The sequence below is a fragment of the Neopelma chrysocephalum genome, unplaced genomic scaffold, assembly GCF_003984885.1.
Source record: "Neopelma chrysocephalum unplaced genomic scaffold, ASM398488v2 Primary Assembly neopelma1_23, whole genome shotgun sequence".
NCBI classification, from domain to species: domain Eukaryota; kingdom Metazoa; phylum Chordata; class Aves; order Passeriformes; family Pipridae; genus Neopelma; species Neopelma chrysocephalum.
In genome coordinates this window covers 35,544,930-35,563,212 of record NW_020897691.1, presented here as the reverse complement: position 1 = coordinate 35,563,212, position 18,283 = coordinate 35,544,930, and the positions used below count along the sequence as shown (strand labels likewise).

At 42.6% G+C, this 18,283-nt stretch overlaps 2 protein-coding genes across 10 annotated transcripts in view; both read right to left on the bottom strand.

Annotated features, from left to right (window-relative positions):
* Positions 1-5,085: 5,085 nt before the first annotated feature.
* On the bottom strand, positions 5,086-16,383 carry ZBTB24 (zinc finger and BTB domain containing 24). 6 transcript variants are annotated; one of them, XM_027693458.1, is made up of 7 exons: positions 16,290-16,383; positions 11,748-12,746; positions 11,169-11,336; positions 10,920-11,003; positions 10,149-10,232; positions 7,968-8,049; positions 5,086-7,065 (listed from the first exon to the last, which is right to left on the bottom strand). In XM_027693458.1, exons 2-7 carry the CDS (start codon positions 12,718-12,720, stop codon positions 6,255-6,257), a joined length of 2,202 nt encoding a protein of 733 aa, XP_027549259.1. In that variant the 5' UTR covers positions 12,721-12,746; positions 16,290-16,383; the 3' UTR covers positions 5,086-6,254. The 6 variants fall into 6 exon arrangements, 5 of the variants coding, with proteins under 5 accessions (XP_027549259.1, XP_027549242.1, XP_027549251.1 ...); XM_027693441.1 differs by lacking the exon at positions 16,290-16,383 and adding an exon at positions 15,511-15,537; XM_027693450.1 differs by lacking the exon at positions 16,290-16,383 and adding an exon at positions 15,489-15,524.
* Positions 16,079-18,283, bottom strand: part of AK9 (adenylate kinase 9) — a 59,766-nt gene continuing 57,561 nt past the window's right edge. For all 4 annotated transcript variants that reach the window (XM_027693417.1, XM_027693412.1, XM_027693433.1 and 1 more), the window contains one exon: positions 16,079-16,444. In XM_027693417.1, coding sequence (XP_027549218.1) covers positions 16,242-16,444 — 203 coding nt within the window. In that variant the 3' untranslated portion in view covers positions 16,079-16,241. The remainder of the gene's footprint in view (positions 16,445-18,283) is intronic.

Below are 18,283 nucleotides of genomic sequence, written 5' to 3'. Positions count from 1 at the left end.
TACTGTCATTGTGGACAAGAAAGGGGTTAACTATAAGCATACTGCTAATAGTCAACTGACAGTCAAAGTCAAAAAGAAAAGCAACAATCAGCCTAACAAGCATAACTTTTTTGCTCAACAGGACTGTTTTCTGAAAATTTATGATGGGCTTTTTTAAGAAAAAAAAAGAGCAAGCCAAGAGCCACCAATTACTTGCTGTCTCTACCTGTTCTGGTTTTTATTTCTCTCCTTTTCTCATCACTTTGTAATTCAGGTACATTAAATTCCATTCAACAGGTTGCCAATTATGAAAATTATATTTATTAAAATCTCAAACTGGATGACTAATATTATTTTCAGACTCTTTCTATTACCGTTTATGACAATATGATACTGTTCTGCAAGCCTGTTCATACTATGTAGGTAAGCATAAATGCTTTGCCAGTGATAAGAGTTAGAGGTGAGTTTGCTGGTGCTGCTCTGCTTACCAGCTGTGGCAGACATGGCATGGTGCATTCAGTTTGGAGAGAAAAACAATTGCCATGAAGGAAAATATGGAAAACATGAGAGACTGTACAGTACATTTAAACAATGATACTGAAAACCTCTCAAAGGTCATGCAGGTCACACAGCTAATGTTCTTGGAAACAGAATTACAGAATCACCAGTGCAGAGCAGAGTGGGACAATCACCTCCCTCGACCACCTGGCGATACTTTGCCTGATGCCCCCCCAGGACATGGTTGGCCCTCCTGGCTGCCAGGGCACTGCTGACTCACATTCAACTTGCCATCAACCAGGACCCCCCAGTCCCTGTCCATGGCACTGCTTTCCAGGCTCTCATTCCCCAGTCTGTACAAACATCCAGGGTTGCCCCATACCAGCTGCAGAATCCGGCACTTTTCCTTGTTGAAGTTCATATGGTTGGTGATTGCCCAGTCATCTAATTTGTCGAGGTCTCTCTTCAGGGCCTCCCTTGCCTTCGAGGGAGTCAACAGCTCCTCCCAGTTTTGTATCATCATTTGAAGTCCTTTGAAAAGTGCACACATGGCCTGACACAAGACCCAAGAGTTTTGCTTCTGTGTGAATCTCGGAGGGTTTCCTCACTCTAAACCTCTCCACCTGCTGTGGCTGCAGCTTTCAGTCCAAAATAGCATCTGAAAGGGACTGAGAAACAGAACAGAAAAGCAGAGTAAATTGATTAAAAAAAAATTTTGACGGAGGTCCCCCACATGAAGATACTAAAGGGGAGCTGCTAGGGGGAACCTGGAGACATCTTGATGAAGGGCAAGTGAAATGACAGAATCACAGGATGGCTGAGGGCATCTGATCCAACCTCCCAGCTCAAGCAGGGTGATCATAGAGCACATGACACAGGATTGCATCCAGACGGTTTTCAAATAAGTTTCTCCAGTGAGGGAGACTCCACAGCTTCTCTGGGCAATCTGTTCAGTGTGTGATCACCTGCACAGTAAAGAATTCTTCCTCATGTTCAGGTGGAACTTCCTGTGCATCAGTTTCTGGCTGCTACCTCTTGTCCTATTGCTTGGCACAACCAAGCAGAGCCTGGCTCTGCTGACACCCTCCCTGTGGATACTTATATACAAACGACTGCAGCATTGCCTTGCTAAAAGCTGCATAAAGAATAACGCTGTGCTTGTTAAAGACACGAACGCAAAATAACTTCCCAGCAAATACCTGGAAACACTGTACAGCCTATCTGAAGAAGCTGCTGAACTGCAACAATGTGATGTGATGACTAGTGGGACGGCCACTAGCACTGTTTCAGGCCCTTGGGCTGCCACCAGTCCTTTCTGAGGCATACTATGCATGGAAATCCCAGCTGTTAGATCACCCAGCATTCAAATTAAACATCAAAGAAGACTTCTGCAAAGGGCTTCCTACTGCCAGGAAACAAGGGACAGATTCAGCTCCAGAAAGAAGGAAGACCTCTATGAACTTCATCTTCCAGGTGAAAGGCAGAAAGTGACATCGCTTTATCAAGAAATTCAAAACAAGGCCATTGACGATGACAGTATACTAAATGGGATGTCCACAACACCCTGAAGCTCTCCAGGTGACTGCTGTAATAGCCATGAGGCATGTTACTCTCAAGGGCAAGGAGGATCCAGTGGTTTGATGGGAAGACCCATGAACATGTAAGAGTCGGTCCCCTCAGGGAAGGCACAGACAGTGGGATGTAGTTGCAGGTGTCAGAAAAACTTGAAGGACAGGGTAGGGAGTTTGATAACTAAAACAAAACTCTGCTTCTTGCTATTCCAAAGATACTTTCAATTGGGTAGGATTAAAATATTACCCAGAAATGAGCAGTAAGTGTAGTACAGTGAGATGCTGGTTCACCTAGAAGATGCCTGGATGGCTTTTTCCATTTGGAAGAATTTCTTGGGACAAATATGAACAGTCGTCCCTCTGTTGTGGAAAGCCATTTATTGTTCGCCATGTTTTACAGAGGATCTGAAAAGGGACAGAACATAGAGAACTGCCATAGGTCACAGGATTGCAGCTCTGCAAGAAACAGACTCTTTAATGTCTCTAGTGAATAGATAAAAGAGGTCCTAAAATTGTAGCTATGGAGAGTATGGCTTTATCTCTTCTTCCTCTGCTCTTAGAGAGAACCTGCAGTGCAGTAGGGCTGGGAAAAAGCCTGCATGGCCAGACTTCTGACAATGTGGAGATAAGCACACACAGGAAGCAGCCTTGACCACTCCCAGCCTCCAGGGTACACCTGCTGTGCAAACCAGCCTCTCCCAGCCACTCCCAAGCCAGACTCAGCTCCTCCTGAATAAGGATACCTACAAGTCAAGGAGGCAGTGTGCTGCAGAGATGGAAGACAGGAAAGGTAGCGAGCGGGCTGTTGTGCTCACACAGGCACTGGGTCAGTGATTCGGAATGAATTCCATACTAACTTTCAGTTAAGGTGAAGTGGGAAAAGACTGAAAAAACGCAGATCCCAGCATACAAGGATAGATCTTAGCAAACCATGACCTTCGTCACAATGACTAAGCAGCTACTAGTAAAACAAGTCTTTCACAATAAAGAGATGCAAGCAAAACTCTTTTCCTGAACAACGGGCAAGATCTATATCAGGCTCAATGTCCATAACTTTAACCTGTGAATAGGCATTCAGTTGGAAAATTTGTGGTGGGGTAGGGAGTCATCTCCTTCCTCTTAGATACTAAGAGGTAATTGCTGCACAACCCCTAGTAGTGCTTTTTTTTTAGTCCCCCTGAGCAGAAGGGAGAGCATAAACCAAGTATTTAAATGATCCTTGAAAAGTTACACCTGCCAGGATGAAGCTTTTCCCATTGGTAGGATAATTTGCTTTCACAGCTCATATGAAATAAATACTCTGATATTCATCTATCAAAAATGAGATGCTGGGCTGGAAGGCCAAGCAGGGGAAACACACATACAGCAGTCAGATATACACTTCACAGTGTGTTTGTTCTACTTCTTGAGGATTTGTTTCAACTTGCACCTTGAGAACCAACCAAAATTTTCAGAAAAAGCCAAAATCTGGTAAATTTGCATTTGAAAAAAAACCACAAAAAAAGTAAAACCATATTAGAGTTCAACTACACTGGGCAACTTACACATGCAGCAGAAGATACACAATGGTGTTAATTACTCAAAAAATGGATCTCTCTGTAGTCCTCTTACCATCCTGCATTTATGTCTAAAACCCTAATCTCATTTTAACATACTAAGCAGCAAGAGGGATTTCTTCAGATTAGTCTATGTGAGAAAAGGAGAAGTTAAGGTGTTTACTGGCTAAGAAGTAAAGATATTTAGAGAGCTGCTTTGAAACTTAGTTTTTAAGGGATGCCTTTTTTCTCCTAAATAGTTCTCAGTGGCAGCTGGAAAAACAAAGCTGAAGGGGTTTCCTTTCAAATGCAAAGCAATCATAGGCTTCAGCCATAGCCTTAAAAACACACACAGAAAAAGGATTCTTTTTCAGCTTTAACAGAAATGCATTCACTAGAAAGGAAGCAAATGATGTCCAAAAACCAACATTTGTGATATGAGAAGCCATGCCAGCTTCTCGAGTGCAAGTTACAATATGTGCTGACAGCTTAAGCAATGCAGGGTTCAAGATTAGTCACTGATGTTCTATTCACAAATGCTCGTTTCTTCACTGGCAATTTACAGAAATGCATACAAAATTCCAAACACAAAACTTCAGTTATTTTTTTTTGTTATAGGGAAAGCATCGAGAAGTCATTGTGTGATAGTGTCTCATGCATAACTGTAGCATTGAACTGAATCCTTCAAGGATAACTGCATAATGAACAAAATAAAGTCCAAAAAAAGAAACAACTGAACAGTTACTTTACTGGTAGTCTTAGAATTTAGCTTGTAACCGGTTTTTAAGCATTTCAGGATTCATAAATATACGGCAGAGAATGAATTCAGTGCAAGCTCCTGTAAACTTATGACCTGACAGTGTTCTGGCTGCACCGTACAGTGTTTTAGATAAAACCAGAAGTTGTTAGGATGAAACTGACAGAATATTTACTGTAAACTTACACAGTTAATCAGTGAGATTTTCATAGATGTTATAAAGGCTTTAATGTATTTAGTAATATGTTCTTACAGCATCAAGACTTCAAGCTTCTCAAGTAAGACTGCAGAATATGCTGGTTTGCTTTGGTAGCAGGAAGTATACAAATTTTATTTCTCCCTTCTGAGAGGAAATAGAGTTCTGTTTCAGGATGGTTTTATTTATTTATTTATTTATTTGTTCTCAGTGACTACCCTTTATCATAAAAGTGATCTAGTACTTTGAAAAAATGAAGATACTTACCCAAAGTTCTGCAGCATGCAGTCAGGAGCTGGCCAAGTAGTTTGGACTTGAACGAGGAATATTATCCAAAATTTGGATAATTTTGCTTTTATATTCACTTTAATTTTTAGATTTTTCATTTGTTACAACACAAAAACATCAATGTAAATCACAAGTATTTTAAAACCGAAGTGAAAATTGAGCATGTTGTTATAAGTAATAGCAGCATTTTATCTGGATTTTAACACAGCAGTCCACTATGTGAGATGTTACCAGTAGCCAAACTTGGAAACACAAAGCATGTATTTTGGCAAGGCATTTTATTAAGATGTCAAATCTTTTTTGTTAGCAGCCAGTCATTGAAAAGCATCTGTACACACTTAATTTAGTCAACAAAATAGCTGTACAACTTTAAGTGATGTGCCCCATTTATGTAGCTCATTAAGCTCTGAAGTGATGCTCTTCATTGTTTAAGTCCTCACATAAACAATTACCAGTCTTAACACATATTATAAAGTATGATTACATTCTTCTCTCAAAAGTACAAAAAATAACACTTTAAATACACACTGGCTCCTAAGCTTAGACAGAATCTGTCAGGAAGAGAATTTTGCACTTCTATAGACAGCGCCTTCAACATCAAGAGCTCTTCAAAGTGCTTGGCAGAGTGTGTGAACACTATCCCCACTTACTAGACGATGAAATAAGGCACAGAGGTCAACTACCTTGCCCACAGTCACACAGCGAGTGGGTGGTAGAACAGAGCAGAATTAGGGCTTTTCAATTCTCCAGTGTAACCACCACAACCCACTGCCACTATTCAAATGCAATGGCTTAAGCATTTCTGAGGAGTAAAACTTGTACAGCATGCAGTGAACAGAAGGGAAAAGCCAGGGCTAGTTAAAGGCTGCAACAGTTTCAACCCAAACCAAATGAATTTGGTAGCCAGTAAATCATAATGCACTTCAGGGAATGATCACATAGAAAATTACACATTAACCTGCAAAGAGAAAGCTCATTAAACGTAAGACATATGGTGTTAGCTTTGCAAAACGTACTGGTTATCTTAAGCTTAACAGCAGCTCAGGTAATGTCGACTTTGTTAGTGGTAGTTTCTGACCCACAGACGTCTTAACACTGTTCTTCTACCAGCAAGGTGCACTTCTCTGGAGAGTCACAGAGAAATGGAAATAAGGAGTCAAATATCTCCTCAGTAGGCATGGATGGGTATCAGGCACAAAACCCCACATTAATCAATTCTGAAGTATGGACTAAGTGGTAAAGAAATACCAATGTGGAAAAATGAAAAAATCTAAAATAAATAAGGTTAAGAAACTGAATCACCCATCTAAAATCACCAAGAAATGCATCCTCAGATAGATTACACTGCAGAAAAATAAGAATGATACATGTAATCCCTGCCTGGATGAAAAGCACGCTATGGCCTAGCTGTCTGATGGCAAATAAGCGTTTCAGAAAGCCTGTCCTTGGACAGGATGCTCACAAGATGACTCATTTACTGACAGAGACTGCTGATGGGATTCAGAAACATGTACACTTTGATTCTGTTCTTCACTGATTTGATGGGAAGAAACTGTATCGTGGCTGGAGTGAGGCTGTTGACTTGATTCCTGAGCCAGCTGCACACGTTGAGCTGGATGTGAAGATCCTGCTAAGTGGATTTGTTCATTTTGTCCTTGATGAGCATGGAGATGTTCTAGTGCTTCCTTGGAAAGAGTGATTACATGCATTTGTTCAGGTTGGGCAGCCTCTATTTGGTTTGCAATCATATTGATACTTTGGATTTGTTCTGCTTGCTCCTGCTGAGCTGAAAGCAACAAGTTTTGCAGCTGCTGTGGTGGCTGCGCAAGCAGCGTGAGGTTTGCAGCCTGCTCTGTTGTCATGTTTGGGGCATCTTCTGCAGTCACAATACTAATGCCTTGATTATGGCTAGGCATGAAGTTGATGTTGTGCACTGCATCTGTAACCAGCAGTTGAATTTCCTGCCCTCCAGAGGTGGCAAGTTGGTACTGCTGCAGCTGGAGTATGTTTCTCACTTCTGGGTGAGTGTTGGTGCTCCGGGCAGCACTGGCTTCCTGAAACTGCTTTTCCTTGCTATGAATTTTCAAATGAGACTTCAGGTTGTCCAGACGAGCAAACTGCAAACTACATTCTGGACAGGAGAAAGGCTTCTTGCCTGTGTGTAAGATACAGTGTCTTCTCTTAGCACTGGAATCAGAGAAGGATTTTCCGCATATACCACAAGAATATGGCTTTTCTCCTCTGCAAAAGGAGACAATCTGATTTCATTAAAATATTCACTTAGACAGTGCTTCTTTCTGCAACTTGTTCTGTAATGAAATACTTAAAAGATTACCTTGTTTTGCTAAAATCATAAGCTCTTAAGAATAGTGACATTAAAAATGTTCTCCATTTGGCTTCCTGATTATTTCTATTTGACTTCACAAATTGTACAACTCTTTGATTAGTATATACTCAAGAGCTACAGAGGTATCTGCCCTCACGTCATAACCCCAGAGGTACAAGCTTCATGCTGCTAGACCTTGCCAAGAATGCAACAGCTTACTTTGCACAACTCTAAGCACTGACTATTTTAAGAACATTTACTAACAGGGTGGGCTTTAAAACAAGGTATAGTGTCCAAATCCTAACTTGCTGCCTGAGTCAAAGGAACTCAGGCAGCAAGAAATTTTACTGGAAATGTTTTCTTATACAACAGTTCCCCTAAGATTTGAAATCTACCATGCCTTTATGCAATGCATCACACTGCAAGGGTAAAAGACAACTAACACTATTAATGAGACATGACAGATTACAGAGCAACAGGACAATGCTCCAATAACCTTGTTACACCATGCCTACTGTTCTGCTGTTGCACAAAAATTCACAGTAAAATTTTCACATAAGTAATGTAGCAGTAAGTACCTTGTCATTGAACAGACACAGAACACCACAGGAGACTCTTACAATGTCTTGGCACACGAGTATTTAGCAGTTCGGTACTTTCCATTACCACTTAGTTCCTTATATAGATTAAGCAAAAATTTTAGTCTTTACCCATCCACCCAAAATGCAATAAAGTCCTGACCATTCTATAACTGAACAGGTTATCAGATTAGAAGTTACATTTTTAAAGAATGTAATGAAAATTAGACATACTCTACCTGTGAATTCTAATGTGAGTCTGAAGTGAACTTTTAGCTGTAAATGATTTGCCACAAATCTCACAAGTGAAGGGCTTCTCACCTATCAAAAGGAAATGTGACATCACTTTTAATATAGCGCTTCTCATCAATATATTAAAAACATTTTATATTTTACGATACACAGCATCAAGTGAGCACTGACAGTTCCTCACATTTCTGACATGGGTCAAGACAGATATCCAAAGCTGAATTAATTCATTTACTCAAAATGAGTGTATAGTAGTACACCTCTGGCATTTCTCCCCTTTGAAGATAAAGAATTAGGTGATCCAAGCCCTCAGCGCAACCAAAAGCTGCACCTATGACACAGAAGCGGGTGTTCCACATAGAACAAAAATGTTTTGAAAAAGGATGGCCCTGAACCAGTATGCATTAATGCTAGGATCATGTGCAGCACCATGCAGATGAGTAAGCCTGAATTTCCACAGCTGGAAAGTGAATCCACTATCTTAACAAGTTGGCTGGCTTTCTCTAAGGCTCCATCACACTGGGCCTGTGATATTCTGGGAACACCAGTTGGAAAAAAATTAAATTATCATGGGTCGAATAAACTGTGAGTTTGTTTGGGGTTTTTTTTGTTTGTTTATTTGTTTTGGGGTTTTTTTACTACATTTGGAATTTTTGTGTCTAATTGAGTAGAAGCAGAAAGACCAAATTAACTTATAAGAAGGTTCATAAGAAACAGATACTACCCAACCAAAGCAAATCCTAATTCACACCATAACAAATCCCCGGGATTGTGTTGAGGTTCTTTAAGACACCAGACATGAGAATCCAGATCACCACTGCAGTAATTCACACCATCAAAGCACACTAAATCCAGGGATTTGACAGCAGCCAGTTTCCAAGGAAGCTTCACATTTAGCATAGAACTGCAATGCTTACCTGCCTTCATATGGCTTTGGAGGGCAGGGATAAAGGATGAGATAACAAGAAACATCTGTCAGAAGGGACCTCTAGTCATCTAGTCCCAGCCTATTACTGAAAAGAGGAGTAACTTCCCAAGTAGACTGTATTATTATAACAGTGTTACGAAACTGCTGCCAAAGCACAACAGTCATATCAATTTTAATACCTGTCCCCAAAATGCTTTGGAATTTTACTTTTTGCTTCTGAGATGGGACAGATCAATTATTATTTCTGCATAATTAATACTGGTATCTTTTCTGGAAGCAAAATATATTGCAAGCCAGTTTCTGCTAGAATTCAGCTTCATCTATTTTTGCAACTTCCTTTGCGAGTATGCTTCCTCTTCTCATTTCCCACACCAAATTAATTTCCCACACCAAATTAATTTCCCACTACATTTAGAGAGCTTTAACACCTTCAGCTACAAAACTGGTGTGTGTGTCAATAGTATGCTCGAGACCAAGTTATGTATTATAACTGCAGACAACATGCAAAAGAATAATTTGATTTCGGGAGGAAACAATTGCCACTGTTTGTGGTTATTTTAAAAGACAAAATTATTCACACATCACCTTATGGACTTACCCTTCAAAGAAAACTATTTTAAGAAGTTTATGCCTTCTTATTACAAGAGGGTAGATCAACATTTTTATTTGTTCTCCAGTCATTCACTACCACCTTGCCCTCTAAAACTTTTAAAACACCCTCTGACATACTCCCTCCCAGCCCACCTCCTCTCAATATCTGGTTTATTACAGTGCAATAAAAAGGTAAATGGAAAAAATTATTTTTCTAGTCACAGCCCTTTTCATAAGCACCCATCCCTCACAGACAGGGGTGCCCAACTCATTTAGGACATACACTTTCTGTTACTAATTAGCTCAATGAAAGCCCCATAGATGCTGGATGCAGCTCTCCTGACAAACTGAATTCCCAGTCTAGGATTTTATCATAGGAGAGCTAACTGGCATTTTCTGCAGCAGGCTTTGTAAAAATGGGGGATAACCCCTCTTCCTGTAATAGGCACTGCTTCTGCTGCTGTAAACCAAGCTTTTTTGTGCTCCTGCATTCTTGACGTCAAATCTCTTCATTAGCAATACAGGCTTCATTATGTACAAGTAGAGCAGAAGTTCCACAGAGACAACTGTCATTTGCCTAACATTGTTTTGTCTATGTAACTTCAAGAAAAAACAAACCACGAAACCCACAAAAGACAAGGAATGACATTACCTGTATGTGTTCTTAGATGTTTCTTTAACTGAGCTGCATCCATGAATTTGCGACGACACTGGTTACATTCCGGCAGTGAACGGCCTTGTCGCAATAATAAAAAAAGTGTCAGTGCATAAGTCATCCCCTGTATCTCTTCAGTGATCTTTGTTAAAGCACTTTCCTGTAAAATAACCACTTTGATATAATATAGAGATAAAACAAAAGGTGATTCACTGCCTCCTCCCTATCTTAACTGTCACACTCCTGTTTCTCTATTAAATATTACCATCGGAAAAGAGAGGACTGACACCTGCTCCTGCCCAAACACACCTTCTCTTGAAGCTTTGTAAATTCTGATTTTCTCCACCACTTCCTGTGTGTGTAACTTAATCTCCAACCTGCTCCAGAAGTGAGGACGACACTTCCTAAAGCTTGTTTGCCATTACTAGTCCAAGGCAATTTGCACACCAGGCAGCGGACACAATTATTTATACAATTCCTGGCTTCGATATAACATGGACAGCAGGGCTAAAATAATACAGTTGTATGTCAAATACAGCATTACTAATTTTTAATCATTGTAAGAGCCCTTCTCAATGAACTATTTTTTTACACATTCCATTTACTACACACAGTTTTATCTTTTTCACCCTATCCACTGTTATATCAAAATGTGACACATCAGACACTTAATACATCACTGAGGAAGAACTTTCAGCCTTAGTCAATCTTTGGGAAGACAAATCAGCATGGACTGTAAGCCAGCTCCTCAACCCAAATTTGTTATACCTGTGTGTACTCGATAGTGGCTCTTGAGCTGTCTCTTTTGGCTGAAGTATTTCCCACACTGATCGCACGTGAAAGCCTTCTGCCCTGCAAAAAAAAATCACATATTAAAAAGTAAGCCACGTCCAAAGCAAGTGTAAGAAAATAAATAAATACATAAGCCAGCACACACGAGACAGAGCAGAAATACCTTTTTTTTCAGAAAGGCAAATTCTTGGAGCAGAGAGGCTACATTTGCCTTGAACTATTTACCTGTATGTAGGCTCATATGCTCCAGAAGAGAATGCTTTGTTGTTAGAGCCTTACTGCAGACAGTGCACGTGTATGGCCGTTCCCCAGTGTGCATCCGCTCATGGACCTGAAGAGAATGCTTCTGGGAAAAGCCTTTGCCACACTCACTGCACTTAAAAGGGCGCTCTCCTGAAAGCAAAAGATGACATTTTTAGGTATAGATGCATTATTTCTCACTCGATATTCTAAGCTGACAGTGAGATGCATTGCAATGTAGTAGCTACAAAAAAATTACTCCTGAGTAGTGGTGAGAAGAATTGAGACAAGCTTCACATACCAATAATTCTTTAACTATTGCCATATAATTCAGTCTTTGAACAGCAAAATTATTAACTAAACTGCAATCAAGATGAGACATAAAGACCCTGAGATCTGCTGCCAAGAATAAAACAGCGAACACAGGAGACACACCAGAATTTGGACCAGCATGCTATTTTGGATAGCTCTTGCTCTAGAAAACAGCCAACATTTCAACTACTTGCTCGCATTTAGCACCATCACTAAACCCTAATCCAAAAACAGCAGTCTTTTAATGCCTACCTGTATGACTTCGCTGGTGAATAGCTAAGAAGTGATTATACTTAAATACTTTGCCACAGTCTTTACAGCGAGCTTCAGAGCCCACACGTCTTCTTTTTCCATCGTTTCTCTTTGCCAGTCCTTTTTCATCCTCATCCCCGAGAAGTTTATAATCCTTTAGTTTGATTGATCTCCTTATTCTACGTTTGCTGTAACGGCTCTGAGTGCTCTGTATTCCTTCAGATTTGGGATCATAGTTTTCATCTTTCTCAGCTGACAGATCAACAGCAGCCTCTGAGCCACAAGCAAGTTCAGTTTCTTCTCCATCTTTCCTCACTGGAGCCTGTTCACTGGCGACTGCTTCTGCTGCAGTGTCTTTTTTCACAAAATTTTGCTTATTTTGCATGGAGTTGTTCTCTCTCAGCTGCACATCTTCGGCAGAATTTGCTCCTGATTCTTCTTCTTCTTGGACAACTTTGATTTTCCTCGGTCGCCCTCGTTTTCGCTTTGGTGGATCTTCATTTTTGTTGTCACTTGCAACAACAGCTACAGAGGCTCCACTGTTTGCTGGAGCTGGCAACGCATTACCTGGGCTACAGCTGGCCAGGTAGTCTGTACAGACCCATACCAAGTCAGTCACTTTCAGCAGCTGTGCAGTAGCCAGGATTTGTTCTGTGCTTTTCTCACTGGCACAGAGGCAACCAGTGTAGATAAATTCTAGCAGAACTGCAAAGATGTCTGCAACCATTCCCTCCAACACGTAAACTGACTGTCCTATTTCACCCTCATTTACAAACATCATTGAGAAGTATTCACTGCTGGCAGCCAGCAAGGCTTTATGGGCTCTGAATTGCACATTCTCCACTATCAAAGTAATGTCACAAAGAAAATCCTTTTTCCTCTGTTCTTCAAAATTAGCTAAAATGGTATCTTTGTGAGCTTTGGAGTGGATGATGACCAGTTTCTCAGAACCATCAGGAGTTGCTTTTGCCATTTTATTTACAAATATAAAGGAGGTGCCTACAAAAACAGAATGATTTTAATAAATAATTATTATTGTAAGACACCAAATATCATCTGCTTTACCAGTAACAGAGTTCAAGAATTTCTGAAGCAATTCTGAATCCTCTGAACTTTTGAAAAATAAACACTATTGCTGACACGGACTTTCTTCAAAAAGTGTTTTTAAATCCCATGGAATGGCTACAGATAGTTTCTTTGATCAGAATCACTGCCTATCATTTGTTTATCTCTGATGTACTGAGAACTCTGTATTATCTAAAAAAATTGCGACCCATTCTGAAATCTCCTTTCCTAACTAAAATAATTGGACAAAAAGAATTGTTTGTTCGTGGCTCCTTAGTAGAGTACTGGTTTTGCATGGCAAATTTTGTTAGTGGGGCAGCTACAGGGGTGGCTTCTGTTAGGAGCTGTTAGAAGCTTCCTCCATGTCCTACAGAGACACCACTACCTGGATCCAGGACCCACCAGCTGCTGGCCGAGGCTGAGCTCATCAGAAACAGTGGTAATGCCTCTGGGATAACAGATTTAAGAAGGGTGAAAAATACCTCCACAACTGAGCTAGAGAGAGGAGTGAGAAACAGCCCTGCAGACACCAAGGTCAGTGAAGGAGGGGGAGGAGGTGTTCTAGGCGCTGGAGCAGAGGTTCCCCTGCAGCCCATGGTGCAGATCATGGTGAAGCAGACTGTCCCCCTGCAGCCCATGGAAAATCCCATGCCACAGCAGGTGGATGCCCAAAGCAGGCTGGGACCATTTGGGAAGCCCTGCTGGAGCAGGCTCCTGGCAGGACTTGTAGTCCTTTAGAGAGAGAAGGCTACACTGGAGCAAATTAGCTGGCAGGACTTGTGACCTCGTGGGGGACCCACGCTGGAGCAGCCTGTTCCTGAAGGACTGCATCCCTGGAAGGGACCCACACTGGAGCAGTTTGTGAAGAACTGTAGCCTGTGGGAAGGACTCACTTTGCAGAAGTTTGTGGAGGACCGTTTCCTGTGGGAAGGACCCCATGCTGGAGCAGAAGAAGAATGTACGGAGTCCTCTCACTGCAGAGGAAGCAGTGGCAGAGACAATGTGTGATGAACTGACCACAGCCCCCATTCCCTATCCCCTTGCACCACTAAAGGGGGATAAGGCAGAGAAAAGCATGAGTAAAGCTAAGCCTGGAAAGAAGGGAGGAGTGGGGTGACCACCTGTTTTAAGATTTGGTTTTATTTTTCATTATCTTGCTCTGATTTCATTGATTTCCCCAAAGTCAAGTGTGTTTTGCCTGTGATGGTAATTGTTGACTCATTTCTCCCTGTCCTTATCTTGACTCATGAGCTTTTTATTATATTCTTTGTCCCTAGTCCAGCTCAGGATGGGAGTGATGGAGTGGCTTTGGTGGGCACCTGGCATCAACCCAGTGTCAACCCACCACATTGGAAACAAAAAAGGTCAACTGCAGTTTTATCATTGCAGATTATTCAGGGATAAGGCTATGAAATCCTGTAATTGATGATAAAACTTCACTGGTATCAGTATGGCAGAACTTCATGACTTCTTTTATCCACTTATATAATTCAGAAAGTTTCTTTTTCATAACACTCTACTTACTAAGCTTCAGCCTATGGAGGTAGGCAATAAAAGCAGAAAAACAGCACCACTTTAAAGCACTCTGTCTAAAATAGGGTTGATTATGGTAATTATTAACCACCAGTTTGACTTGCTAAGAATTGTAAATTTGCAAAAATTAATAACAAACAAAAAAAATCCAAAAATTTCAGAAGAGTCCACCAAACATTATTATGGAAGAGATGTGCCCAAAATGTCCAATTTACAAGGCTCAGCTGAGCCAAAGATAAAACAGATTAGCTACCTGCCATCTTAATTTATACAAGTGGCATATCAAACACAAAAAAAATTGCATATTTGTATCTAGTGAGTGCAGTAGTTTCAATCACCTGAACAAATGCTGTATGAATCAACATAACACTACCTACAGATGATACCTAAATGCTACTGTGGTGGTGAAAAAGTGATTCTTTAGCCCAAATCATCTACCAAACAGTTCATGGTGGAGTCAAATTGTTTTATCTGGGCTGGGAGCTTTAATTTCCGGAGGATGTGAGCCTGATGTTTGTTGCTGGGACACCTGAAAGCACAGCTGCAGGTGTGATCCAACTCTGCCTTCCCCTGCATTCCAAGAACTCCCGAAGAGCTGCTGCCAACCCTGCCTGCAGGCATCCCCTGACACCCACACGTCTCAGACGGGACAGTGGGTGTTTTTTGGCTTTTGATCACATCAAAGACTTTGGCGTTTAATCAGGAGGTGACATCATTAGTATTTTGACCGCAAAATCCAAAACACCCGCCTGCCTTTCCTAAAAAGCCCTAACAATTTTAGAGTGAGACTGTGCACAAGCGGAAGGCCCCGTTCCAGGCGTGGAAGGGCTCAGGAGCTCCCGGGAGTGACCCCGGGGCGCAGCGCATGGGGATGGATCCCGACACCGGCACGGCCAAGGACACCGCGCGGGAATCGCCCGAACAGCCTCGGCGGGAGCTGGGCCGGGAGGGCACTGGCGGCACCGCAAGCGCCGCCTCCCGCGCCCGTGTGAGCCCCGAGACTCGCTCCGTAGGTTCGGGCCGCCCCCCGGGAAGGCCGCTCGTCCCTCTGCGGGGCCGGAGCAAGGAGCGGGCGCTGTCCCCCGAGAGCCGCAGGCCCAGGCTCCCCCAGCACGGCCGCCGCCCGCCCTGCCCGGCACTCACCCGGTCCCCACCCCGCACTCACGGCTCGGCCGCAGCCCCGCCGCTCCGCCGCCGCACTTCCGGCACGGGCGGGGCCGGGCCGGGGCTGGAGCCGCGCGTGCGCTGCCGCAATGAGCGATACACGAGGCGGGACTTGGAGTCGCGGAATCACAGAACGTCCTGAGCTGGAAGGGATACGTGGGGTCGTCCTCTTCCAGCTCCTGGCCCTGCGCACGACAGCTGCAGGGATCACACCATGTGCCTGAGAGCGTTGTCCGAAGGCGTCTTGAACTCCGTCAGGCTTGGTGCTGTGGCCACTTCCCTGGGGGGGGCCTGTTCCAGTGCCCAACCACCCTCTGGATGAAGAACCTTTTCGTAATATCTAATCTAAACCTCTCCTGACACAACTTCAGGCCGTTCCCTGTCACTGGTCGTGTCACTGGTCACCAGAGAGATCAGTGTCTGCCTCTCCACTTCCCCTCAAGGAAGCTGTAGACTGTCTCCCCTCAGTCTCCTCCAGGCAACCTCAGTCGCTCTCCATACGGCTTCCCCTCAAGGCCCTTCACCATCTTTTCAGCCCTCCTTTGGACGCTCTCTAATAGCTGAACATCTTTCAACTTCAGACAAAAGATTTTATTTCTAAGATTTTGTGATTAAGAAACTGGTCCGAGAAGGTGTGACGTTGTTCACGGGCCACGTTGCAGCCATGCTGGTGGCTCACGGCAACGCTCCATGTGTTAATCCATGGAAATTGGAGGGGGAAAACAGCCCACACTACACAAAACTGGGACGCATGTCTTTCAGGGAAAAGAAAGTCTGCACCTTGTCGTCAAGGCCAAGGGGCCGATCTCTTGGTTCCCGGTATGGGCCTGCCATGGCAGTCCCCAGGTAGGGTATGAGCTGGCAGTGCTTCAAGAACTGCACCAGCTTCTTCCTGTACATTTGTCGCACTGTCTCCAAGCTCCGGGGGTTGTATGCTGCAAGAAGTTAAACAGCATGTTAGTGTCCCCTGTCAACTTTGTGGAATTACATTATAGAAATTTTCAAAGGGACCAAGTCTACCCCTGATGATGTTACCTGTGGTACAGATAAACCTTCCATGGGCTGTGCCCATTGGTGCCAAACCAAAAGATCAAGACTGGTGTTTCAGAAAGTTCCTGACTCCAAAGGGTAATGATACTTGGAAAGATCAGGCTTTTGTAAACAAAGACACAACAAACATGCTCAGCTGCTGTCAACTTCCCATTCCTCAGGGTGTGAGGTGCTGGTGTAACTCCAGGAAATGACAAATTTGGGTAGCGCAGCAGATACCCTGAAGTGGAGCAGCCTGGGGATAGCCCAGGCCTGGTGTGGCTGGCACCAGGCCACTGTGTCCTTGGCACAGCTGTTCTATGACCTAAATGCTTTGCCTATATAAAGTGAAGAGCTGATCAACAGTGTAGAGGAGGGAGGGTTTCTCTCTGCCCTAAGCCCTATTTTACATTAGTATTGAGTGCCAATCCTCAGAGTACACTATTGTTTTAATTGTTACCCTGCAGCAAAGGGGAAGAAGTGACAGCCAAATCATAACCAGTTTTTTCCTGTGGACATTACTTTATATCTCATTATAAAAACTGGACAGCATGAAGAACTATACTATGAGACGCTTTAAATTGCAGACTACTGCATTTAACAGCTTCTGAGAGATTTTTCAAGCATAGCTGCATGTAGAGCTCTTCCAGGAGTCAAGCTTGAAGGGCACTCCACCACTCTAGTGATGTATGGTTTAACACTTTTCTCAGAAGTAAATCTCTCTGCATTTATGGTTGATACCTGTACCTTCTCAGATACTGAAAGCAATCCAGTGTTGTTGTGAGAAAAGCTGAAGGAGCAACTAAACCATTGTTTCTTGTCCCCTATTTAAATGTGAGATTAGAGAGTGACATAAATTGAAGATAAGAAAGTCTTACTTTAGACAGAAATAGGATGAAATAAATTTCCAGGGGACCACAACGTGAAGCACTTCGATCAAATTTTGATCAAGGATGGCACGACTACTTTGAAGAGATGCACAATAATAAACAATGCAATATTTGCAACAATCACAGAATAGGTCAGGCTGGGAGGTACCACAATGAGTCATCAGGTGCAACCTCCCTGCTCAAGCAGGGTCATCCTAGAGCACATGGCACAAGATTGTATCCAGGAGGTTCTTGAGTATCTCCAGTGAGGGAGACTCCACAGCTTCCCTGAGCAACCTGTTCAGTGCACAGTCACCTACACAGTAAAGACGTTCTTCTTCATGTTCAGGCGACTTGTCAGCGTACAGGAATGCTGTATCTTAAAGTTGGAAGCAGTTCTACCTGGTGTTAGAAGAAGATAACTTGTTTTCCTGGATTCCTATGGTCAAACTGTTTAGCACTGCATGAGAGAAGAGATTTGTGCACTTGCATAACCTTTCTGGTTCATCGTGCAGTGCTAATAATGATTTATTGTTGCAATATTTGAGCAAAGCATTTCCTAGAGTCGGCATTGTTGCGTTAGCAAAGCTGTTCTAACAATAGGATGAAAACAGCCTTTGTGGATGGAACAAACTACTAGGATAAATGCAGTTTGGCATCTTAAGAACTGTACATTTATGCACATTTACCATGTGCCTACCCTGTTGAGTGGTTTTCCTTAACAAAGCTATGCTAGTAAAAAAATTTGTGATAGTTCAAGAAGATTCTGGAGGGCTCTGGAAACTGCATGAGGAAACACAGGATGTGAAGAACTTTTAACAAATAATAAAGATTGGTATTATCTAAAAGAATAAGGAAAAATGTAAAATACAAAAG